We start from the raw sequence: 26,826 nt of genomic DNA, 5'->3' as shown, positions 1-26,826 counted from the left end.
GCCACTTTCTGCATCTGTGTGTGTATTGAGAAGTGTGCGTGTGTGTGTGCGTGTGAGTTTGCGCTCACAAGTGCAGGGTCACGTGTTTGTGTTTGGGATTTGGCACGTGTGGGCTGACTGCGGAGAGAACCCACAGACCAAACTAGCGTTCACGTCTGCTGCCCTAGTTTCCCGTGATACGCAGCTCGCTGTACTTCCAAGTCCGATTCTTCCTCTAAATTTAGATCAGATCAGCAAGAAACGTTCTGCCGTGTGGTGCAGCTAAGCGATTAATGTGCACGGCTGCAAGACATTACAGTTTCACCTCTATAGAGGCACCCGTAAACACTGCAGACTATAGTTATAGTCTATAATAACAGATAGTGACTCTGTATTGTGATGTTCAGATCTTAAGTCAACTGGCTCCAGATTCCTAACACGTATAGGGCCTGTTTTTGTGAATCAGAGTGCGGGTCAACCTCATGACGCATACTTCATAGAGCACGGGGCGTGGCGAGCACACTTTTGAGATATATATATACATACATACATACACACACATATATATACACACACACATATATATATATATATGTGTGTGTGTGTGTATATATGTGTGTGTGTGTGTGTGTGTGTATATATATGTATATATACGTGTGTGTGTGTGTGTATGTATGTATGTATGTATGTATGTATGTATGTATGTATGTATGTATGTATGTATGTATGTATGTATGTATATATATGTATATATATATATGTGTGTATATGTATATGTATATATATGTATATGTAAATATATATATATATAACTCTCCCCCCTTTTTCTCCTCAATTGTACCCGGCCAATTACCCCGCTCTTCCAAGCCGTCCCACTCACTGCTTCGCCCCCTCTGGCGATCCCGAGAGGGCTGCAAACTACCACACGCCTCCTCCGATACATGTGGAGTCACCAGCCGCTTCTTTTCACCTGACAGTGAGGAGTTTCGCCGGGGGTACGTAGCGCATGGGAGGATCACGCCATTCCCCCCAGTTCCTCCTCCCCCCTGAACAGGCACCCCGACCGACCCGAGGAGGTGCTAGTGCAGCGACCAGGACACATACCCACATCTGGCTTCCCATCCACACACAGGGCCAATTGTGTCTGTAGGGATGCCCGACCAAGCCGGAGGTAACAAGGGGATTCGAACCGAAGGTCCCCGTGTTGGTAGGCAACAGAATAGACCGTCACACCACCCGGATGCCCCCACTTTTGATATTATTATGGCAGAGATACACAATGCACTTGTGGCACATGGGACATTGCCAGTTTGGTGATAGAAGTGCCCTTGGGAGCTTTCCACACACAGAAAACGTTTCTAACAGGAAGAAATTGATGTCTTCGTGTTGGAAGTGCAGAATATATATATTTAAATATGCATTTAATTTAATCCTAATAGTTTTTTTTCTCCATTTTCCACCTTTATTTGACAGCAATAGTCAGGAGAGGCAGGGATGACATGCAGTAAGGGGCCCAGGCTGGAGTCGAACCCAGGCCACTGCGGTAAGGACTCAGCCTTATGTGGTATGTGCTCTACCAGGTGAGCCACCGGGGCGCCCCTTAATCCTGCTAGTTAACCGTTTATTTAGCTTTTTATGAAGTACAAACCTATGCCTCTATAGTGATACGTAGGTCTGTTTTAGGCCTACGTCATCTAAAGTGGCAGAAACGCCAGAAAAATCCACTGCGCCATGCATTGTTGACCTGGTCCACTCAAGCGGGCAGCCAACAGAGCAAATTGCGGTCGTTCTTGACACCGAAATCGCAGCTTGCCACTGGATTATCAGACATACTTCCTACCACGCCTCTCCTCCCTCCCACTTTAGCACGCAGCGAACCGCCAAAATACCAACAAGTGCAGCTCAAAGACGGGACACGATTGCGCCTCAGAGAAATATCACTTCGCTGGTGCAAATCCACATTATGCGCCACGCGCCTGTACAAACATAGGGTCCATAGTGTTATAAAGCAAGCAGCTCCATAACCACGGAAAGATCTCGGAGCTTCTACAAAAAGGTGCAGTGACCGGGGAGTGTAACACACACCAGAGAAGGAGTTGTGTCTGAAGACTTTGGTCGGTGTGCTGGGGCTGTCCAGGTTTGCACGGCCACCGGCAGGGCTTCTCCTGAGGCGGGACACACTGCCGTGTTGGGGGGAGGTAAGACTATCTGGATCCAGATAGGAGTCGGCATCCAGCAGGGAGGAGCAGTCTGGCTCTCCTGAGGTCAGAGAAGATACACTTATCTGGTCACAGTTGGCATCCTTTGGACAGCGGGAGGAGAAGGAGGGGGAGGAAACAGAGGGCAGAGAAGAAGAGGCAAAAACGGTCAATGCACAATCTGGAGTAAGACAGGATTACACTGACTCGGACGCCGTTATATTTGAATTGGATTATATATTGGATCATAATAAATGAAAAAAAAACTTCAGCGTTCTGCCAAGACTTCGATTTGAAGCCTCTTAGATGGTATCAGACAGCAGTGTCAGTAATATGTGTGAGTAATTCTTACTAACCTGTGTCAGTGAAGTCTGGGAAGACAGGCGAGAGTAAAGGCGGCTGGCCTTCTCGGCCACCCCCTTTCCTGCTTGTATGACGCTGCTCTTAAAGATGTCCAGGGTTGGGGTGAAAAGCGTGTCCATAGAAAAGGAGGAGGTAGAGGGTGTAGGTGAGGAAGGAGAGACCAGGGAGGACGGCCTCTCTCGGTCTTTGTTGGAGATACCCAGAGGCAGCGACGGGGAAAGTCTGAGGCGCTCTTTGGATTTTACAGGGAGTGGGAGGTGGGTGTTAGAGCGGAACAAGATGGAGGGCCTGGGGGCACTGTTAGGGGCAGGGGCAGGGGCAGGGGCAGAGCAGAGCAGGGGGCTCGACGGGCTTTGCGGGTCCATGCTAGGGGTGTGGCTGCTAAATGGACTGACGTTTTTCGTGTACGCCTCAACCTCCTCAGCCAAATGGCGGCAGGCTGTGGGTGTGCCGCGGTTCTCCCGATCGCCCTCCTGCTCCGCCTCTGCTGCTATCAGCGACAGCGGCTCAACGTCTCCGTCAATTCCCGTCCCCCTCACAGCCCCGACACTGCAGCTTACACTCCTCTCTGCCAGAGCTTTCTGTTCATCGTTCTCAACCCCTGGCCCCTCTTCCACCAACCCATGCAGTCTGCTTGCAGCTAGGTGGTGCTGTGTAGCTAGGAGACTCAGCTCACCCAACTGAGGCGCTTTCTGTACGCCAGACAAGTCCAGAGAATTTGGCCTCTCCTTCTTTGGCATTACTTCACAGAAGACGGTGGTGTCATTAGAGGAATGCAAACTGCTGCCAGTACCTATAGGGAAAACACATGTGACAAGATAGCACTAATTGAATTTTTGCAGATTTAAAACGGATGCGGCACCCGCTTTTATGAAAATATATGTATTGATTTATGTGTTTTGCCATTTAATCTATTCTGGTCAAACTTGATAATACTTGATGTATAAAAATGTAATATTTACAAGGGCAACTCATAGCTTGTTACAGCTGCAGCTTGTTCATTTTATGAAATCCTGATCTTTCCAGACAGTCGGATGCAGGCCTGGTTCTAAAGGGGGAAGGGGGTGGCTGGGGTGGGCTAAGCGCTCCCATGTGATCAGGTAGCTTCCCCTACAAAGTCGCCTGGGGGTTGGCAACTTTTGTTCATTGGGTTCATTCATACAACAGGCCTGTGGAAGCCTGAATATGGGTGAGACGTGTTTTGGACCAGTTCTAAACAATTCATCTTACCTGTCCACTTACTCATATTCTTGTACCCAGAATGTCTCAGACATTACCTGGCTCAGGCTCTTGTAAGTTTTCTCTGGAGGCATTACTATATATGTCCATGATTTTAACAGGCAGGGGGAGGGCTCAATCCTCCAGGCTCCCTTCCTTTTCTGTTATTGGACATGTGGCCTTCCATGTGGGAAGTCATCTGGTAATTTATAATGGTCTACCCACAGGGTGCCCATGCCAGTTTGACGATAAAGAGGGACCATCAATCAGAGCTTTCTTTTTTGCAGTTGTTTGGTCTGGCCTTTCCCAACCGGGGTTTCAACGCTCACTTTCAGATTAAAACACAGTGCGGCTCCATATTTAGAGTGGGTATTCAGAGATATTAAACTGAAACATGTGAGTTTTATGCACAAATAAATTGTTATTTTATCCATCTGGACCATGGAGTCTGGTTACACGATGCTACATAATACTGCACCTTACATTGTTGTGTTATCGTGTACTGTATATTGTGTCTATAATGTATGAATTCACTGTACACAAAGTCTGTTTTTTTTGGAGGGGGGGTGGCGTGTTCTTGTATTATTCATTCCTTGTGTCCCTTGTGTTACGTCAGAGAGGGCCAGAGCACAATAATTGCATTGTACTCTAAATACATATGACAATAAAGTTGAACTTTAACTTGCACTAACTGCCCCCATACCCCAATCCCCATCAGTGTGGTCTCAAACCGGGCCTGGTCAGATGTCAGTTGTCAGAATTAGTTTCCCCTGCTGCAGTTTGTCTGAACTTTCCCCCAGCTAGACTCTCTTATTAAGCCAGCTAGTAAACATGAACTTTTGTGGGACCACCCAGCAGAGGTAGAAGGCAGCCAAAGCTGGTAGTTACAGGCATAAGATGGCTGAGTTGTATTCCATCCCTTTAGCGTATGAGCAACTGACTTCTAGTGAGATGTATCCAAGACACAACTAAGACGAAATAAAGGCTGCAGCTACTATTCAGACACAGAGAACAGTTCTTCTAGAAGCATTCCGATATAAACGAGCATCATTTCCAAATATTAGGTTACCCGATTACATAACAGATTCACTCCATCGGTTGAATCTCAAAAACATCTAAATATAACAGCTAATGGATATGTTCAGAATGCATTCCGCCCACATTGGATGATGATACCCCGACTCTTAAAGGGAGAGAATTAATTTCACTCCCAGCACACGGTGATTTGTTTCTTGCCCTCGGGAAGGGGTCATTAAGTAATAGGGATTAGAAGTGTTTTCTAAAACAGAACTCACAAGACTCCCTCCGTCCCTTGTCTTCCACTAGGGGCATGCTGTCACCCTCTTTGCCACCCATCCTCTCCTCTTCTTTAGACAGCGAATCATAGCCTTGGTCTGATTGCCCACCTGAAAAAGGAAAACAAGCTTTACTAACCCAACACCTGTCAGTATCGATTTCATGGTAACATTTCCCCGGTCCCACTGCTCTCTCATGTTCTCTGTCCTCTCTGAAAGACCGGAGTAAAACAAAACCAACCCCTTTCATCTCCTGGGATCCTTTATAAAAGACAACCCATCTGAGAGTCTCTCTTCAGCCCTCCAACAGACCATGGTTGACGTTCCCTAAGGCTTAAATCACATAACACTCTCGGGGCAGAGAAAGCAGCCGCAGCCGAGGAGTGGGACAGAATCCTTGAAATGATTATGTGAGACAGAGGGTCCAACTTGAAGAAAAAGTGCAAAACTTGTTTCCTATTCTTTAGGTTGTTTGTATGGATTATCAGCCTTTATTTGATAGTTTACTGTGGGGGCGGTGATAGATCTTGTGAGTACATTCTCCCCAGGGATACCGAGGCTAAAACAGACTTTGCATTAAAGGAGAAGATTGAAGAGAGACAATTATTATCTTGTTGTGTATTAATGAGTGGGGGAACGGAGGGTCACTGTGTTTTATTACCTGTGCTGCATCCATCATCACTGGAGTCCATTTTGGTGAAGTCAGTGTCGATGGAGGTGCGCTCTGCAGAGTCATTAGCACTGTCGAGACTGCCATGGCTGACCGTGTCGAGATCACTTCCATCTGTGGGAAGAAAACAAAATGGAGGATTCGTGTATGGGAGGCTTTAACACTTAACAAGTCCATTAACAGGATGAATAGATAACTTAAAAATGAAATGATCAGCATGTTATGAGCATCTTTCTTTGCCAATATGGTTTTGCAATACTTTACTATCATCATAAGTGCATGTGACATGAAGCAGATACAAGAATCGTTAGGCTTTCATTTTTTTCTCAGTGTTCATATAAAGTAGGGTAGCAGTCAGTCTCTCAAGTCGTCAAATTCCTGATAACACCCGATATATACAAAAATTTTGTTTTTACAAAAGAAAGCCAGAGCTTGGTAATAGTTCAGCTGGCTCCATGTATGAAATTCTATCCTTTCCAAACATCCAGATCTCAAACTGCAATTTAATAAATGAATGGTAGACTCGTCGCCAACGTTTTTTTTTGTTTTTTTTTATGGAATAAATGACAAATTCTTTTACCACACATTTGAGAGTTTAAGGCAAAATTCTCTTTAAAAGTGACTGAAATGAAATGTAAAAGACCCCTACTGTGAGACAAGTTTTGCTGTAGCGGACAAGCGTAAAGTTTTATTTTATAGGAGACCCTAACACACACAGCCATTCTGGTAATGCGAGTTGTAGTGAGAAGACCTGGGAATTAGGGACCGACATCAAGCGCAATCTGTATGCTACAAAAGCTGAGAGGAGGCCTTTCCTCACTTTAACTGGTATCATTAAGTAAGTGCTGGTTGGGAACATAAAACATTAGGAGAGGGCTGAGGCTAAGCTTCGCCTAGTTATGAGATGGGGGTCGGTGGGTGGGGGGTTGGCAGGATGTAGTACTTTTCCTTCTTAGAATTCACTGTTTTATCAGAAAAATGTGCCAGTTACTTGCGGTGAATTTAGGAAAGTCATAGCGGGGAAAAAGCTGAACTTTATAAAATCCCAGGTAACTCAAAACTGCTTCTCTTTGTGAGAAGCCTCATTTCTTTCATTCGATCTGGAAAAATGAGTGGGGCTCAATCATAAAGTGGATTTTAGGTGGAATTTTGGCAATAATTGCTTATGTGTCTATTGGTGGCTGTAATCAATATAAAATAATTTATAATAATATATTTAAAATATGTTATATTTAATATATGATATGTTTTAATATATATTAACATAATATATATAATATAAATCTATATTTAATAATTAATTTATTTTATTTAATTTTTAATATTTAATAAATGTACTATATAATATATATAATATAAAACATATATTATAATAATTACATAATTAAAAAAACAAAACAAAAGAAAATAATGCTAAAGCTCAGTGGTCTTACCCAACATCTGAGGATCTCTAGGTGGTGGCTGCTGTTTTCTTCCCACTTGTTTGAACTGGACCACACCAAGAACCACGTTCCTCAGCTTGCCCCACAAAAAATATCCTCCTCTTGTGCTGGAGGGCCAGGTACTCTCCAATACGGCCTGGAACAAGGTAATAAGTGAATGACCATGTACTTTCTGACAGAATTATACTAAACTGCAATTTGCTTGTTTATTTGTATCAGTACTGATGGCACCCACCTTGTTGTAGTAGCCATAGGTTATGGCGTTGGGATGAATTCCAGCCTTCTTCATCTCAAACAGCACCCTCACAGCCAGGACAGGCTGGCCATACTGGCCACACAGCTGCATCAGCACACGGTAGCACACCTTGCCCAGGGGAAAACCAGAAATCTCATATCCAGATATGTTCATGATGAACACCTTATGCATCTAAATAGATCCTTGAGTAAAGGTACACCCTGAAGTGACTTCCTACCTCATCGGGAGCCTGCAGCTTCTTGTCTTGCATTTTCCTCAGCATGTCATAGGCCATATGCAGAACCCGCACCTTGGAGTGGCAGGTGCTGACATAGGCGGGCAGGCAGATGAACCACAAGCCGTAACAGTGGCGCAGCAGGCATTTGGACCACATCTGTGGCATTGATGAATATGTTTTGGCCATCCTCTGAGCTGATTTAATCTCCTGGGATTAAATAAAGACCAAATATAAAGGTAACCCATCTTCCTTCAGATAATATTTACTTATTATTTACATTTGCTACAATAAGCTGATACTGTTATCTGAATTATATATGATGCAGCGGTACAATAATTTTGAATTCTTACATTATCCTCATCACAAGAAATTAATGGTGAGTAATGCATGGGTCAAAGTCACAATACCCTGGTGGATAATGCAGTTCACATTCATGTAGAATTCTTATACATACTAGAGGCAAAAGCGAATAAACAAAAGCCAGGGAAAAGGCTAAGTGTTTTCTTTTTGTATAGTATTCCTTATCTTTCAAAATAAGGGTAAATTGTCATTCACTTGTGAGGCCAAACATAAAGCCAGTGGTATTCAGCGGGTTGTGACCTATAGAACAGCTTTGAACAGGGCACACTTTTGCATTAGGGTGGGAGGGGGGGTGGGGGTGGGGGGGTGTTGTGCCTCAGGGAAGATTTACAATGAATCATTGGTCATAAACACCCATGATGCAAGCACACTTGCTCTTCATCAGCAGATCTGTGCCTCGGAGGCAAATATCAAAACAAACACCGCCTATGATACAACACAGTCGAATAGTGTTGAGTACAATAATTAGCAAATAAGAAACGGATGGGTCAAATGCAAAGGCTGTGGCGCAATGACAAAATTCAGCTTCCTATTGTGCCACCACCGTTGGATGGTGAAAGGAAAGGAAGAATAGCACAGTTGGATATTTGTAGTAAATGAGTGTTAAATCACCCCCATTAAACGAAGTTTTTAAATTCAGGATCGTATGTACAACATATTTATTGCTATAGAAAAAATATGGAAATGCACACAGCAAAATTATGGCAATTTGGCAATTAATATCTTAGTTAATTACCCCCCCCCCCCAAAAAAAATCCAAATCATGAAAACATGATTTGGGAAATTCATGATCCCCATTGTTTTCTGATCTTCATGGCTCCCGTGGGCTTTGCTCCCTGTTCAGTAAACTATCCCCAGAAGAATCAAACCCTTTGAATGGCTGACCTGTTTGGAGCGTCTGAAGATGGCAGTAGGGCTGGCTGGGCTGCTGTGGCGCGGGGCCATGCTGGCTGATGGAGGATTTGGCCCCAGCAGTGGCTCCAGAAGCTTAGCGTTTAGCACAGGGAACCCGGAGTAGCTGCACAAAATAACACAAGCGCTTGGATACTTTGGCATACGCCAAAATGTACATAAAATGCACTTCTATCCCACTTAAACACTGACAGACCAAGATGAGCACAATAAATTGGCTTTGAAACCCTGGAGGCTTCGGCACTGACATCAAAATCCAAAAAGCTGAAGTGTTCCAGCTGAAAATAATCACAAAGGCCTACAGCAGCGACAAATTCTCTAACAATGGAGGCAATTTAAGCTGAGTCTCTCCTGTCGGAGTTGCATTGTGTGCCCCGTTATACTGAAATGTGCTCTGTGTGTAAGTGCATATCTGAGGGTGTGCATGTGTCTGTAAGTGTGAGCAGAGGGCAGGGAGAATTGAGAATATGCCTGGTCAGCTGGGACGCAGTACTGCAGTACCTGTAACACAGAGGATGTTCCTCTCCGTGAGGCAGTGGAGGAAGTTCTGGAGGATTAATGTAGACTGTGTGCTCGCTGCGGTGGGATTCATCCAGTTCAATCAGTCTGGTGTCCTCTGGCCGTTCACTGTCCATCTAGTTAACGAGAGAAACACTGATCACTGACCAGCCCCAAATTCCGGATTTCTCCCCTGATCTGTTCTGAAACACAAAGCCCAAAGAGTCTGGAAAAGAGGATATTGCCATCTGAGGATTCTTGGGAATCTCATATGACCTCTTAGATTGCATCAGCTATAGAGATGTGAGCAAATGGGTGGCAGAAATGGGTCTAGGTAAAAATGATAAAATGAGTTTTTAATCGGGATTCTGGCACAGGTCCCCAAACCATTTATCTAATGGCCATTTGCCTAAGCAAAAGTTTCCTCCAATGATTCCTCAACCCCCTTCCTTTCAGAGAAGAATTCCTTTATTGTTATTGCACAGAGTACAATGAAATGGAGTAGAACTCCTGATGGTGTGTTCACACATAACAAACAGCAATTAACAATAGAACAAAGTTCAAAATAGCTAAATAACTAAATAAATAAAAATATGTTCACTGTACCCTATAAACCAATAAGCTATAAAACAATATGATAAAAAAAGAAAGATCATTAGCAGCCAATCTTGGAACCCAGAGGCTAACTGGTCTGATGACGATTTAGCTCTGGGGACGACAGTCAATATTTCGGGGCTACCGGTGTAGCTGCTGGTTGCTCGCTTCCGTTTCCTATGAAGACTTCCTCTTCTGTGCACCCGTCATTGTTTACAGTCAGATTAGCAACTTGAGACGTGAGAATGGAGTCAGAGTTGAGGGATGACGTCTACAACCGGATTGTTTCACAAGTATTCGACACGAGTTGAACGTTTCTCCACTCAATACACCAACTTCGATACGTTTTGTAGGTGATTTAGGTCCAGACCACACTTTGGCCAATGCGTTCTGCCTCTTTCCCTCCCCACAGGGACTGTTACCAACATGCAACCAAAGCATGGTCCTGCAGAAATCGCTGCCTACTCAAATGTGATTGGTGAATACTATTCGAACTAAAACAGAAATGGATTCTTATATATATATATATATATATATATATATATATATATATATATATATATATATATATATATATATATATATATATATATGTATATATAGTGGTGATACACAATTGAGGGTAGGTTCACCAGGGGCTGCTGCTCCTTTAAGGCAGACGTTCAGAGTGCTGACGTAGGCACTGCTTAGAGTTTCCGGGGTGAGCCATGTTTGCAGCAGCCTAGCGGTTAGCTGGTTGCCATGAGAGATTGTGCTGTATCGGTGTCGTTTTGTGTGGCAAGTAAATGGAATTGACTCAACTCGATCTCTCCGTCTCCTCATTCCTGCACTCCCACAATATAATACATATAGCCCTATAGCCCCATGGCCTTAAGGACCCTTCAGGAATTTATACATACAAAGGTGCAGTTGGAATGCAGACATCTGTGTGGCGCTCTATAAATATAACTGTAATTATTATAGTAATGATAGTCACACGGGTCCTGGACTGTCAGCGTCAGTGTTTGGCAGTGTTCAGTTCTCATATGGCTCTGGGGTAGAAGCTGTTCTTAAGTCTGTTTATCCATGATTTGATGGACCTGAAGCGTCTACCAGAGGGCAGCAGGTCTAATAGATGATGTCCAGAGTGGTATGGGTCTTTCAGTGTGTTGGCTGCCGATGATCTTCTGGGCAGTATTGATGACCCTCTGAAGGGCTCTCCTGTCCACTGCTGAGAAGCTGGCATGCCACGTAGAGATACAGTACACCAGCACATTCTTGATGGAGCAGCGGTAGAAGGACACCAGCAGCTTCTCCTGCAGGTTGGTTTTCCCTAGGATCCTCAGGAAGCGGAGTCGCTGCTGTGCCTTCTTGACTACTACGGTGGTGTTGGTAGTCCAGGAGAGATCTTCAGCAATGTGCGTACCCAGGAACCTGAAAACAGGGACCCTTTCCACACAGTCCCCATTGATGAATAGTGGATTGGGATCTGCACTGTTCTTCTGGAGGTCTATTATGAATGCTTTTGCTTTTGAGGCATTCAGGATGAGATTGTTCTCGAAAGACCACGCTGTCAGTCTTTGGACTTCATCCCTGTAAGCGGTCTCATCTCCTCCTGAGATAAGTCCAACCATACTCATGTTGTCCGTGAACTTAATGATCAATCAATCAAGTTGCATTTTTTATAGCGCTTTTCTAGCTGCAACAGCCACTCAAAGCACTCCCTCCCAAGACAGACAATGTGCAATGGACGTTGTGGTCACACAATTGACAGAATCCAACATTGAAAGAAGATGTCCTGCATAACCACAGGATCAGTTCAGTTCAATGTTCAGTGCTACTAAATGGCTCTTCTTCATAAGGTGTATGTGTATTATTAAACTATTAGGCTTATACTATAATAATGGCATAAAATGATCAGAAAAAGACAATTAAGGACATGTGGGTAGTGTAGCAGTCTATTCCATTGCCTACCAACACAGGGATCGCTGGTTCAAATCCCTGTGTTACCTCAAGCTTGGTCGGGCGTCCCTACAGACACAATTGGCCGTGTCTGCGGGTGGGAAGATGGATGTGGGTATGTGTCCTGGTTGCTGCACTAGCACCTCCTCTGGTCGGTCGGGGCGCAATTCCAATGATGGTGTTGGTGGAATGGGTCAGGGCACAGTCATTGAGTGTATAGGGTAGGGGACCCAGTGCTGAGTGTATAGGGTAGGGGACCCAGTGCTGAGTGTATAGGGTAGGGGACCCAGTACTGAGTGTATAGGGTAGGGAACCCAGTGCTGAGTGTATAGGGTAGGGGACCCAGTGCTGAGTGTAAGACTAAAGAGTAAATTCATCTAGATTGCCATGATGCCCTGGACAAAATTTCCTAAAGGTACGTTGCTTTAGGGACGTGTGATCATTCCATTGTACAGTCTAGGCAGCAAACTAGGTTTGACACCTTACTGCCAGATTTTTGTTTTAGCTATCCTCACTGTGCGGTGAGCACTTCTGAAGAGGAAGGTGTATCAAGGACCACTGGAATCTGTCTGGGAGATTACAAAAGCCTGTTAAGCTGGTGCCTGGTAAGTAAGCTTATTCGAATCAAGTACAGGTTTTGATGAGTCGTCAGCTGTGCCGTGCAGAAAATGTCAATATCAGTGTGTGCTTTCATATTAGCCGCTGAATAGGGCTCTCATGTTTCCGTGTTACAGAGTGTATTCGGCTCAGTTAAGCGGGTGACTCACTCAAGTGGCTCTCGCTGACCTGTATGCGCTCTCCTCTTTCCTGCTTTATGTTGTCCCATTTCTTCTCCTTCCTCTTACATGCAAGAGGTCTTTCTCAATCATGCTGTTATTGTCAGCCTCAGCAGCATTGACGTGAATGAATCAATGGTTCCACTTTTTCAGTAAAAACCACATGGACCATTCATACAGCTCAAGGGTGCATAAGAAACAAAGCGTAGCTTCCTGATTGCGCAAGTCTGCTGGAAACGAGTTCAGCAAAGAATTCTTTGTTTTGCCTTTTATTTTTTTTCCCCCTGTCATGTCGTGTTTTTTGTTGTTGTTTTATCTTGCGTCCATAAAGTTGCCAAATATTTATTTACCAGATGAGTAGTTATGCATAATTATTTCCAGAGGTGGACTGCTGGGATAGGCGCCAGCATCCCCATGACCCTGAGAGCAGGGTAAGCGGTTTGGATAATGTTTGGATGGATGGACAAAGTACACAACTCCATTACTTGAGTCAAAGTACAGATACTTCTGGTCAAATATCACTCCAATAAGAGAGAAAGTTGTTCAATCAAATTTTTTATTTTAGGTAAAGTACGGAGTGCTTGCTTTTAAAAATACTTAGGTATTCAAAAGTACATTTTCTTTTTAACGTCAACGCGTTGTTGTATTGTTGCCACAATGCGTTTACAGAACCTAAGGACTCTGATACAACCTACTGGATGCACCGACTTGCTTGTAGAACCTGTAGTACAAAAAGCTGGTAGAATATGCTACAAAGCTAAAATTGAACCGTTCATATAAAAATCACCTCCGGCGGCGCCGTCTCTGCGCATGGATAGCGGCGACTGCGAATGCTACTTTGTGGTGAAACGACAGTGTTTGAAGCAAGATCGCACTATTTATAGGAAAATAAATTCCCTCCGAAATGTATTTTTTAGCGGGAATGCACCTGATTTGTGGGTTCACGCATATATTGGGAGATATATTAATAGGCCTGCCTTTAAGAAAATACAAACATACAACTCCACGATGAATATCGCAAAGATGATATAAATAAATATAAAATATAATGCATGTATAATATTTATAAGTATATACTTTTTTTTTAAAATTGATGCAACTCTTGTCAATACATTTGTAGCCCACTTCCTCAAAACTACGTTAGCAACGCCCACAAGCTGGTTGCAGCCAGCGACAGCAACACAGTGACTTGGTGACATACAGCGATAAAGCCGCTACCGGTGTGGGTGCAGGGTAACGGGAACCTTCACAGAAATGTAGTGGAGTCAAAAGTACAACATTTCTCTTTCAAATATAGTGGAGTAAAGGTCATAAGTCCATCCATCCATTATCCAAACCGCTTATCCTACTCTCAGGGTCGCGGGGATGCTGAAGCCAATCCCAGCAGTCATTGGGCGGCAGGCGGGGAGACACACTGGACAGGCTGCCAGGACATCACAGAGCCCCCCCCCCCCACCACCACCACCACCACACACACACACACTCACACCTAGGGACAATTTAGTATGGCCGATTCACCTGACCTACATGTCTTTGGACTTTGGAAGGAAATCAAAGCACCTGGAGGAAACCCACACAGACATGGGGAGAACATGCAAACTGCACACAGAGGACGACCTGGGATGACCCCCAAGGTTGGACTACCCCGGGGCTCGAAACCCAGAACCTTCTTGCTGTGAGGCGACCGCACTAACCACTGCACCACCGTGCCGCCCCTATAAGTCATAAGTTTACAAAAAAAAACATTAATACTCAAGTAAAGTACAGCGACTCAAAAAATGTGTTTAAGTACAGTACTCAAGTAAATGTACTTTGTTACTGTCCGCCCCTGGTTATTTCCCAGACCCAGTCAGAACTCCCAACCATCATTAAAGTTAAATTATACTTATGACTGAGAAAGAGCTGTTAATTTTGATTCTTGCCCTTGCCTCGGTCTTTCACAATTTTCCTTTCACATACTTCAGAAAGGCCACTTGAAAGGCCGACAAGGGGGAAACGCACAAAGAAAATGTGGGTTGGCAAGCACAAATAATTCATGTCAAGTATCCAAGAAACTCTTAGGAGTTCTGCTTGGCCTGTCGGTATGGCTCGCTCTAATGGCCTTCGATTCAGTAATGCACACTTGGATCACTAACGTGCAGAGACAGCCAATGCTCTTCCTAGCTTACAAGCCCCTTCAAGCGCTCCTAACAGTGTCTCTTTCTATGGTTTATTCATAGAGTGTCTGCACACACACACACACACACACACACACACACACACACACACACACACACACACACACACTCCACCGAGCAAAGCTGAGTCACCTACTGGGGGTAAAGGGAGCACCTTTAAACAGGGCCGTAGATTACACCACGTGTTGACAAACGAAAAACAAACGCTTAAACGATCCAGGTGAAACGACCCCTTTCACAGAATACAAAAATGGCAGATCTCAGGTAATGGACGCTTACCTTGCCTCCAGAGGCAAATAACTGCCCAGAAATGACCGAGACAGCAGGCGGCGCAGCGGAAAGGAAGGAGACAATATAACAGCATGATGAGAGAGAAAGTAAAAAAAAAAACAGTAGACAAAAGGTAAGGGGAAGACAAATAGAGGGAATAAAGGAGGAATCCCTGATTACTGCTTGTTAAAGTGTTAATGAGTTGCTCAGGGGAGACGTTGCAGTGCTAATTACTCTGCTTACTCCCATTAGTTAATATGATGTGCTTGTTGGGTCTGCATATTGCTTTAAAATTAACAACACATGAGTAAACCTCTTTAATCAGGGGGATGACATGTTCTCCTCTCTAAGTGAGTTCAGTGAGAGGGTGGGGGGGTCTTAATGTTCCGGCACAAAGTAATAAAACATTCCCTGTGCCCCCCCCAAAAAAAAAAGAAAGAAAGAAAATTAATAAAGATTAAATTTACGGCAGTTTTGGATGTAGCACAGGGTCATATCTGTGTAAGCCTGTCTAACTGTATGGAGCGATAGATCTGTCTGTCAGTATACTAGGAAATCTTACCTTGTCAACACACTCATCAAAGAAAGCCAGGCCAGCGTCTTTATCGCTGACAAAGGAGCATTCCTCGATGAAACGGATGAACATTTGAGTCTTGGTCATGAGGGAGTAGAATTTCTGATGGGAGCGGTCTCGGCTTTTCAGAAATCCTACGGGGATTAAGACCACAAGCGGGAAAGACAGATGTGACGATGCAAGTGGACGGGTGACCACACAGGAAGCGTCATTAGACTGCTTAGCGGACCGTAATTACATGACCCATCACTCAGCAGACTCTTAAAGCAACAATGAACCTAAACTTACAGGAAATTAAAGCTGTGGTAAAAAAGAAAAAAAGAAAAAACAAGTTGTTCCCGGTCACTGCTTACATAAGCGAACACAGATGTGCAAGGAGATTGCGTAATTAATCATAGTCGTTTGTCATCCGTGCTTAGTTTCCAGTGAGGCCTGAGTTAAATCACCAGTCATTACAGAGATGTTTTAGAACAATATATGATAACTCGACTCCAGACCTCAGGGTTTTGACCTACTTAGTCATTACATGACAAGACAGCAGGGCAGCTGCATCCCCGCTGCATGTTGAATGGTCCCATTTGCGGTAAGATGGCGTTCCGCCGACTACAAAAACGGGGTGGCAGTGAGGCGATGGAGGCATACCTTGGAGATCAAACAGGGAGCTGGCGTCAGTGGTCTTTTCGGAGGGGGCTTGGGTGATCGGTAGCAGGTAGGCGCGGTAGCCCCGGAGGATGGCGGCCATGAAGCGGAGGAAGGCCTCCTGGATCTCCATCTCCAGGGTGTGGAGGCTTTTCCCGCCGCTGAACTCGCTGTCTGTCACCGTTTGCTCCATCTGCCCATCTTCGTAACTCAGCTGTCCACCTGGACGCACACAATAAGAGCAAACGCTGCAGTGACAAATGTTTGTTGGCCATTTACAAGAACACACGTGACATGGAGCCCATCACCTATACAGTTAAACGTCACAGCATGTTCAGCGGAAGACCATCAAAAAGACCCTTACCACTAACACAAAACCCCAAACTTTGGTAACCTAAGTTTCAGCATTAACCTGACGACTTTTTTTGTTCGATTTCCAACTCAGCGATCGGTAAAGATTTCGATGACATTCTCCACACCTCCCTGTCATTATAGCCACTGCGGTTTTTTTGCAGAGCATGTTTCTTTTGCCGGCACTGGGCGGATTATATCTAATGTTCTCTCTTCCCTATTTCTGTCTGCTTCGATCGTCTTTTTTCCCCCCCTTTGGCTGTATCCAGTTATCTGCTGCTCCGGTTTTCCCATGGGGATCATTAAAACTTTAATCTAATCTAATCTAATCTGCTGGAACCGCGGGGTATTTTTAGCAGCAACGGCTGCTAAAAACGCTAAGGAGTGCTCTTTTTTAGTAGCTGAGGAGGTGTCAATACAGGTCACGTACCTGCAATGCGAGAAAAGCAGGATGAGAAAAAAAAAATAGCATCCTAAAATAAACAACGTGCCAAGGTATACCTCCTCTTTACACGCTGTCCGAATAGGCTCATCTGTTTTAAGAGTCAAGAGAAACCGTGCACGAAATGATGCGCTGCTGTTTTGAACTCACCCTCCATAAGGTGCTGGTGAATCTTGCCCAGGGTGTTCAGAAGGTGTTTGCAGGCTCTCCTGGGTAAGATCTTCCACGTCAGAGCCCGCTTGTCGTCTTTACTGAAAACACGGCATATGGTTTGCGTTACAGGGGAGGACACTCCGAAAAACCATTAAGAGGGGATGTAGGGAATGTAGACAGACTCGCTGACACCAGAACTGACAGTTTAATCTCTCGACGAAATATCTCCTAAATTCATGCGGGAGATGGGCGGCACCCCCACAGCTCGTTTGTACGCAGGAAGAACATTTTTGCATTCCAGTGCCTCTGGTTACATAAGAGAGACTTGCATTGACGGACAGTACTGATAACCTCGTGAACAGGTTCCTATACTGGAAAACCCACGGAGGCGGGATGAAATAATACAACGGCGACCGTTTCTAGTTCGAGGCAGCCATTGAGCTCAGAGCAGCTTGTGGCCAAATTCACTCACTGGGAGATGGTGTTGGTGTCCAAGTCCACACAGCTGATGTCAGCTGGGGGCACATACAGGTCAAAGTACCGGGAGTCCACACCCACAATGAATGGGCATGGTGCACTGAGCACATCCGCCAGGGCCAGTGGGCACAGAGGAATATAGGGGCATGGCCAATGGAAAGGGAAGATCATCTGAAAGAGAGGAGTGACAGTTTCATCGGGACAGAAGCGCCAATACCAGCAACACACATGATGACAAACAGAGTGCTCCTAGGCTATCTCTTGCTGTAACCAGGGGACCAGTTATTGTAGCATCTTTCTTGAGTTTGCATGTTTGTTTGTTTTTTTTTAGATTTTTTTCCCCCCCTTTTCTCCCATTATACTTGGCCTATACCCTATTTTCTGAGCTGTTCTGGTCACTGCTCCACCCCCTCCGCTGATCCGGGGAGGGCTCCGGACTACCACGTGCTTCCTCCGACACATGTGGAGTCGCCAGCCTCTACCTTTCACCTGACAGTGAGGAGTTTCACCAGGGGGACGTAGCACGTGGGAGGATCACGCTATTCCCCCCAGTTCCCCCTCCCACCCCGAACAGGCACCCCGACCGACCAGAGGAGGAGCTAGTGCAGCGACCAGGACACACACCCACATCCGGGTTCCCACCCACAGATACGGCCAATTGTGTCTGTAGGGACCCCCGACCAAGGCGGAGGTAACACAGGGATTTGAACTGGCGACCCCTGTGTTGGTAGGCAACGGAATAGACCGCTACGCTCCCTGGGCGTGCATGTTTTTTGTGGCTCCAACACACGTGAGTTGGTAAACTAAACGCCATGTGCTCTGTACAGCGACTTTGGATTCCTCCAAACTCATGCATCACTTCCCCTACCCATGATTACAGAGTGATGGATATGGTTGTGTAACTGCCATAAGGAAGAGACACTCACCGACACAAGGGCCTCTGTAACACTGGTCAGCACAGCTGGACGAAGGGAGTGCACCAGGATCTTGTGCTCCGTGACTGCAAGCACCAACAGAGTGGCTGCGTTCTTAGGACCCAGATTCAGTAACAGGGTGGAGAGGCTTCCACCACTACCCCCCCCCCCACACACACACACACACACACAAATGCAAACACGTAAGTATATTTGTACTACTTGATTCAGAGGTCACGCAGCAGCAAATGCGTTGTCACTGTGTAATCCAGCAGTGCATTTACTACCTGAGAGGTAGCGGGGAGGACACGGGCTGGCTCAGAATCAGACTATCGTGTGGCGAGAGCTGTGAATGACACGCGAGACAGTGCAGGTTTACACACGTCCTTAATCAAACACAACACCAGAGCGCAGAGGCAGGGGCATGAGCCAATTTCCCATCAGGGATGAATAAAGTATTCTGACTCTGACGACCCCTTCAGCAACAGCTTACGTGCCATAAACCACATAAACAAAGACATTTGTTACCCACCCATCCAGAAGGGCAAACACAGATCTGGAGCCGTGCCCTCAGATGAATTGAACGCTCACCTGTACTAGGATGCGTGGTCTCTGGCAGGAGGGAAACGGGACTGTTTGCATGAAGTGAGAGATGTGCCTGTGGATTAGAAAGAAGAAGAAGAAAAAATCAGGTTTCCAAAACCCTGACGGCACACACGAAACAGCGAGACTAACGCAAAGCTTGTTGGCAGACTTCCGACGGCGACACAAAAGTGGACTCCGCTGCTCACTTTTCAATAGGCAGTGCATGTGGTCCTGAGATGGAGTATCGGTAGAGGAAAGTGAGAAAGCTCCTGAAGGACTGGAAGAAGGGCCAGTGGGAAAGAAGGCAGATGCTCTTATTGCCGTGGACGCTCCTGGATCCACTAGGCTGGAAATCACAGCTCTGAAGCCCCAGCTGGGAGCGCTGCCGGTCAGTCAAGCTCTCCTCCGAGTAGGGCTCATAGAACTGGATGGCTGCACCATACACCTGCAAGAGAAAGAGATCCCGATAATATTACGGATATCAGCAGAGAGAGGTTTGCAGCGTGTGCACGCAGACATGCGTACCCGCATGAAAACACGAGAACATCCTTATGCAAGCGTTGCAAAGACACCGACCCTAGATGTGAGATATCCTTTTTGGGCAACGGAGTTCTTTAATCTGGTGGTAAAACGCTATGGTTAACCCAGAGGGGAATTTCCATGAAAATTAAGCAGCTAAAAGTTTCTCAGTCCTTTGAAGTTCGTTCTCCTTCGTAGGTAAACCAACTATAACAGAGCCAAGGGACCAGCCGGGGGGGGCCGGAGGTTGAGGGGGCAGAAACAAGCGTGCACCGACCCACGCATTCAACATTTAGAAATCGTGTGCCTGGCCAAGGGATGGACGAGGAATACATTATTCAAAAGACCAAGCGCAAAATTTCTTTTTATGCCCTGCTGCTTTCAAAGGCAAACAACCCTTTTTCGTATTCCATACGCGCCCCCCGGACCATTCTCTATTCAAGTCAGCATCTGTCAGTTGATTACAATTATCTGGTATTCTTAGAAATACTACTGGCGTTCATCAGCAAGCTGATCCAGATGGGAAAAGCCCAATGATGCAGAGTGAGTGAGCGAGCGAGAGAGAGAGAGAGAGAGAGAGAGAGAGAGAGAGAGCGAGAGAGAGAGAAGATTTTGTGTATATGTGTGTGCGCCTGTATGTTTCTGTGTTCATATGTGTTACAGAATAGCGGAGAGATAAACGAGGGAGATGGGAAGAAGATAACGAAACTTAGAAATTGGGAGCGTCAAAAACGGAGGGGGAAGGAAATAGGAAGTTTTACGTAGTAATTCTACCTTTTCTCCAGAGGCCCCGGTCAGTACAAATGTGGAAAAGACAGGCAGAGAGTGTTTGGTGTGGGCTGGCCAGCACTCAATGGTCGCACCCATGGGCAGACAGAACATAGGCACAGACTCGGGCAGGGGGAAGGACTCGTAGTCTTGCTCCGGGTATCGACACAGTAAATCTGGACAAAAGCACACACAACAGCCCCCATAAAAACAAGTGTCTGGTCAAAGTAGAAGCTTTTACTCACACATATGGTGACCGATTCACGAATGAGGCGCGGAAACACCGCAATCGGAACAAATTCCAAATGAACAAGCCATACAATACCTGCTTTGTAAGCTATCGTGTTGGTTTTAGCCAAAGACTTCTTATAGCAAAGGTAAACTGAGGACCCCCACTGAAACACAGCAAAATACAAGTAAGCAATTTATCAGCAGCTTCAGAGAAAACGCTGCTATTGTTAACGAGTTGCTGCCCTTCGGACAAAACTACAGGCAAAGCTGCAGCGACCTCAGAGCTGCATCTCACCATGCTGCTGTTGAGGTTCTTGTCCACCTTGCAGAAGGTGTGGGGGGGCGTCTCCCCTTTGCCAGGGATGATGATGCAGACATCGGTGACTGCCAGGGAGTTGTGCGGCTGGTTCTGCGGGGCGCGCCGGTAGGTGATGTAGATGCGCTGAGAGGATGAACTACTAATGTTGGCAGGCCGACCTGAAGGCGTGGTCTGGACTATGTGGCACCCAGGCTTCAGCTTCTCTTTCCACTCATACAGAACCCTGAAATGTAACGCAGGGTGAGGGGGGGAGTCGCCACATACGGTGTACCACAGGAACGAACCATTGTTCACATTAACGGTCGGCTAGTGGGAACAACTGCGAGGGCTCAGCTTTGCGTTGCTGGGGAAGCGGGATGGCATATCTATTACATAGGCGAGTAGATGTGCACGAGCAGATTAGAGCAACCCAGGGAAGGGGAGGGATTAGAGCTGCTGGGGAAGTGAAGGGTTAGGGACAGAGGATTACCGCTCACCCAAGGTCCGTCAGTGGAGGCTTATCTCTGCCTCGCTTGATGCACAGGAAGATCTGCGGACCTCTGAGGCTGGCACCGTTGAGCTCGGCAGAGAGACCGGCGGGGGTGCTGTCAACACAGGCGAAGCCGGGGGGAACATCTTCACCAAGGGAGCGAATGACCACGGTGACGTCGGTGATGGGGGCTTTGGCCTTGGCGGATCGGGGGCAGGCATCATCAAAGTGGAGCTCCTCCTCCAGGGGTTTGGACGAATCGGTTAGGCCGGCGACTACGAAGTAGTCGGCTACACGAGGCCCTTTATCCTCCATCATGTCCCATTCCCACTCTGTAGACTGGGGATCAGTGAGAGAAACAGAGAGGAAGAGAGGGGGGGGGTGGGAGAGGGCACCTAAGTTAAGCCTCGTTATCAATCTATTAGATATATGGAATAACATCAGAAAGGAATCCCCTTTTTCCCCTTCCTTACACAGAATCTGAATTAAAGACCGGAACAGAGGTGGTGTACACAGCATCTGCAAAACACGAAGTCTGCGTTAACACTCGAGAAGCGAAAACACGGTCGAACTGAGAGCATCTGGAAGCAGTTACTATGCATTCCTTTCACACAAACCCCCCCCCCCCCAAAAAAAACCCCCCCACCATATTTCAGGAAGAAATATGTCAGCATTTAAGACCACGACCCTGGTGTGTGCCGTAACAGATTAGATAAAGTAAAATACACAGCTTTTTTTTTTTTGGTTAAAAAGAAAGAAAGTCAAATCTGTGCATTTTGAGGAAACCGAAGCATAACAGAGAAATAAATACCCCGGGGCCTTACGCGAGCTTCTAGAGAGGCAATATCCAGATTCGGCGCTCAGCGACGCGATAAACGAAAGGCGGGACAGACTGCCTGTGAGTCAGCTGGTGGTGGAGAAGCTCCATCAAAAGGCGTGGCGCTCAGGGAGGCCTCTCCAGCCAGGCTGGGTTATTCTGCTAGAGGGCCGACTTGATATCTCTCCTCGCAGTTTGTCCACACTCGCGAGCAAACTGTTAAACAGCTGGCTGCTATTTCCCCGCCGGGATGTTAGCCAGTCACAATAAAGCTGCTCCCCTCATCTCTGCTCATGTCGCCGCTCGGAAGAAGCCTCCGAGAGCGTCTTGCCCACTTAGGACCTTGGCTTCCATTGGCTCCAAGGCTAATTTCTCCATATGGCGTCCTCCCCCAATGTGGCAGAACGATAGGACGAAGACCTAAGCGCCGCTTATTGGATTATGATGTGAAACGAACACCGGTTTTTGAAATAGTCATGCTGCGGGATGACCTCGCGTTCGATGACCAACTGTTAACGATCTGTTGGATGTCGAACAAAGCCTCCTCGAATTAGTCACACGTGCAACATCTGAGCTTAACCGGAAGAGTGACGGGCGACTGCCAATATATTTAAATAAAACGTCAGGGAAGACAGACACACTTCCCGTTTTAGGAACGTATCCGATGTGTTTCTAAATAGGGGAAGTGGCGAGCAGCGTTGGCTGGACTACGTGGTCGAATCCTCGGTATCCCGAAGGACCTTGTTTGCGGCTCCGTCCCGTTTTGTAATTGATTCCATCAACAGTGGGGTTTATTTCCCCTTGTGAAAGGGGGAAACGATTGCAGTAACTTAGCACCGATGTATTATCTGCTATCCTTTCGTGTCCCTCGGTTTGCTCTGGGCCTCAGCGCGGATTCAAAGATCTCCCGGACTGCTAAAAATCCACATTGAGGTCCACTGAGAAACCTGCCGTGAGCTGTAAATCAGTTAAAACCAACTCATCAATGACTGTGAATCCAGTCTTTGTTACTTTTACAGAGAAATTAGGTGTCTTTTTTATGTTTATTTGGTTTATTATGTAAGTTTATAATGGCTTTTTTAACATTTTGTTGACTCTATGACATAATATATATATATATATATATATGTATGTATATATATGTGTGTGTATATGTATATGTATATATTTAAATCAGATTTCAGAGCTTGCTGAACAAGAAGCCACATGAGGCAAACTCCATTAGATTTTAAGTAGCGCATTAACTTTACTTTTTCTGGTTATGAAACAATCTCTTGAGTAGGAAATCAATAATTTCTAAACCTTTCTTTGTTTTTATGAAACATAACATCAACCAATGTGTTTACGCGTGCTCAATAATCCGGGCAGAAAATAACATAAACCATTATTCACAGACATGAGTTATTATGGTCACGTGCATAGCGATCATGAATGTTAACACTTACGTTATATTTAAGATGCATCCACCGGGCTACTTCTGATTTAAACGATGCAGAATACGGGAAAAATAAGATTAAAGAAGAAAGAAACAACACCTTATATCCCTGAAGCTGCTTTAGTGGTGATCTTCGCTGACAGCCGACCTTGCTCAGTAACCCAAATGTGACGAAAAGCAAGGCTTTAACTACTCCTCTAAGAGATGCACCTTTTCCTTTAATGGGACCTACCACTTGAGCCAATCCCCCTCCATGAAAAAAATAAAAATACTCTCAGCCACACCTCCACCGCTGAATTACATAAATACTACGAAATTACACAACTGACGGGACAGGATAAGATAAAATAAGATGTACTTTATTAATCCCCATGGGGAAATTCATCCTCTGCATTTATTTGACCCGTCCTATTGTGTAGCGGCAGTGGGCAGCTGCAGCGCCCGGGGGACCAACTCCAGCTCTTCTTTCCGTTGCCTTGCTCAGGGGCACAGGCAGGAGTATTAACCCTAACACGCATGTCTTTCTGATGGCGGGAGGAAACCGGAGCACCCGGAGGAAACCCACGCAGACCCGGGGAGAACGTGCAAACTCCACACAGAAAGGAGCTGGGACGGCCTGGGGGTTCGAACCCAGGACTTTCTTACTGTGAGGCAACAGTGCTGACTAACCACTGGGCCACCGGCAGATGCATCACATAATACTTGGCAGATTAAGGATTAAATATAGAGGTAATCTGCAATTCCAACTACCGTGACAAACGCTGCATCTATCCCACCCCTCGCAGCCAGACGCTGAGACCTAAATTTGTATCTAATCCTCACCATAGGAACAACATTACAAAAGAACATGACTTAAGTTCTATCATTCAAGCGCTAGGAAGAGGACTTCAGGGTGACAAAGTCTGTTCATCGTTACAAGTGATGCCAACGTGCCTGCGTGGTGCCTGCAGATGTGCTCTACTCAGATTGCAGTACGGGGGATCTAACCATCTCTCAGACGGTCCCGTGTTTCGTAATGGCCCAGATGATGAGAGCAATTTCCCACACGAGTTTTTTCCATCTTAAACCAAAAATGATTGTACTAAATTAGTAAAAAGATGAGAGGCGATTAAAAAGGAAGTTAATGACTGGGCCCCCCTGAAACTCCGCCAGATGCTGTGCAAATCTTTTCGTTCGTCAAAGCTCTGACTCTCTTCATCAAACGCGGCGTGGTAAACGGACGCAGCGGATATCCTCCCCTGACCAAGTCAGAGGGGAATTAGACGCCCAACGCAAGCGAGCCCACCCCCTTAGCATCACGGTGCATGAAAGCAGAACTCTTTGGGAGCCTCTTTCCCAACGGTGATCTCAAGAGCTTTAACCCCCCGAAATAAAAACTTCCCCATTTACAGCGACTGAAATTATTATGAGTCACGTCCCGGCAGTTGACTCTGACAAAAGAGAGCACGTCTTTAATTCACGAAATGAACACGTCAGGAGTTACATCAACATCTTGGGGCAACTTAAAGGATTATGTATCATGTCCATTCTCCTTCCCGGGATGTGCTGTTAGTAGGGCAACAGACCAGTGAACACCAGGTTGGAGTTTTGCATTTAAACCTTGTGGCTGTATTAACCTGAGCCGTCTCCAGAGCATCCAGGGCACGTGATTCTGTGACGTCAACCTAAAGCCTCTGACCTTTGGCCCAAGATAGCGCCCAGATAGCAAGCACGGGGTTGGAGTTGTTGCAGCCAGTCAGGTCTGCGTGCCAGGGATTAGAGGGAACGTGCTAGCAGCAGGGGGCAGAGAGGATGGACGGTCCGGACTTCGGCGGCAGCACCAAAACATCCCGCTCGGCATCTGTTCCCTCTTAGCCACGGAAAGCAGCCCTTACCCTCATGTCAGCCATTCAACACGCACACATTCCTCCTGCTTTACAAGGGAGGGGGGGGGGCGCGGTGGGGACTCGATGGGCAGACCACAAAGACCACATCAGGATGAAGCGGGGAAGGTGCAGCCTCACCAAAAATAAATAAATAAGTACATACATAAAAACAACAACATTGAAATGATCCATTGCAATGCCCTATTTCCAGCTTTGGTCTTTATTTTCTTTGGGGGGGGGGAGGGGGGTAACCCCCCCCCCCAGATTTCACCATGCCAATCAGTAACCAGCCGTGACTCGCATATCAGACCAGTCCGCACGATATTATACAAGGGGGTTTCTCTGACGTCTGCGTTTGAGAGAAGCCATTTTATGGGCCATCCTGACGGCGGGGGGGGGGGTTGGGGGTTGGGGGGGGGTACGCTATGAAATCATCTCCTACAGGATTACACGGTGACCGACGCGCTCGCCGTGAACATGTAGCGGGTCACGCCGAGGCGCCGCTCGGGCGCAATGACACGGGGGGGGGGGGGGGATAACGCACGACGCACGCAAGCGCCGCACGAGCTTAGAACGACACAATGAAACCGATTCCGTTATTTCGATTCGGCCCGAGGCGTCCGAACGCACGGCGCGCGGCTACACCGTGTTAGCGAACGACGTCGGGGTCCTCTCAGACGCGAGCGACTCGCTGGACGTAAAAACACAAACAAGCGAAAAAACGACCTGCTTCGGTTCCTCTGTACTCACGTCCCACAATTGCGACGACTGTCAGATGACGTGCGGAGCCGCAGGCGCGTCGAGTGCCCAGATTCCACTTGGCGAACGAACGGCGAGGATCCAGATATGAAGATCGGGACTATTTCTTACTGGGGAAAACAAACGTAGATCTTCTCCCCCACCCCAACCCCCCCCATCCCGGTGGAAGAGAGGTATCCGAATAGAGGTCTCGTGGACCTACTCTCATCCCGAGGAGCGCTTTATTCGGACCTGCGCGCATCACGTGACTGCCTACACCCCCCCCCCACCACCACCCACCCCATGAACGTCATCGGTGGCTCGTGGCTAACAGGAGCCTACGTCCATCAAAACAAATATAACA

At 46.4% G+C, this 26,826-nt stretch overlaps 1 protein-coding gene across 1 annotated transcript in view; it reads right to left on the bottom strand.

Annotated features, from left to right (window-relative positions):
• Nucleotides 1–26,592, bottom strand: part of dennd4a (DENN/MADD domain containing 4A) — a 30,449-nt gene extending 3,857 nt beyond the window's left edge. The window contains exons 1-22 of the mRNA XM_056281177.1: nt 26,475–26,592; nt 21,615–21,946; nt 21,115–21,361; nt 20,914–20,983; nt 20,595–20,764; nt 19,508–19,746; nt 19,308–19,374; nt 19,004–19,062; nt 18,729–18,873; nt 17,798–17,973; nt 17,323–17,423; nt 16,383–16,601; nt 15,729–15,874; nt 9,412–9,545; nt 8,884–9,016; nt 7,639–7,845; nt 7,401–7,529; nt 7,157–7,301; nt 5,715–5,837; nt 5,054–5,164; nt 2,534–3,333; nt 2,065–2,281 (exon numbers count right to left, since the gene is read on the bottom strand). Coding sequence (XP_056137152.1) covers nt 2,065–2,281; nt 2,534–3,333; nt 5,054–5,164; nt 5,715–5,837; nt 7,157–7,301; nt 7,401–7,529; nt 7,639–7,845; nt 8,884–9,016; nt 9,412–9,545; nt 15,729–15,874; nt 16,383–16,601; nt 17,323–17,423; nt 17,798–17,973; nt 18,729–18,873; nt 19,004–19,062; nt 19,308–19,374; nt 19,508–19,746; nt 20,595–20,764; nt 20,914–20,983; nt 21,115–21,361; nt 21,615–21,925 — 3,949 coding nt within the window. The 5' untranslated portion in view covers nt 21,926–21,946; nt 26,475–26,592. The remainder of the gene's footprint in view (nt 1–2,064; nt 2,282–2,533; nt 3,334–5,053; nt 5,165–5,714; nt 5,838–7,156; nt 7,302–7,400; nt 7,530–7,638; nt 7,846–8,883; nt 9,017–9,411; nt 9,546–15,728; nt 15,875–16,382; nt 16,602–17,322; nt 17,424–17,797; nt 17,974–18,728; nt 18,874–19,003; nt 19,063–19,307; nt 19,375–19,507; nt 19,747–20,594; nt 20,765–20,913; nt 20,984–21,114; nt 21,362–21,614; nt 21,947–26,474) is intronic.
• Between the last annotated feature and the right edge of the window lie 234 nt (nt 26,593–26,826).

Source organism: Lampris incognitus, chromosome 6 (assembly GCF_029633865.1).
Source record: "Lampris incognitus isolate fLamInc1 chromosome 6, fLamInc1.hap2, whole genome shotgun sequence".
Classification (NCBI taxonomy): Eukaryota; Metazoa; Chordata; class Actinopteri; order Lampriformes; family Lampridae; genus Lampris; species Lampris incognitus.
This window is presented reverse-complemented; position numbering and strand designations above follow the sequence as displayed.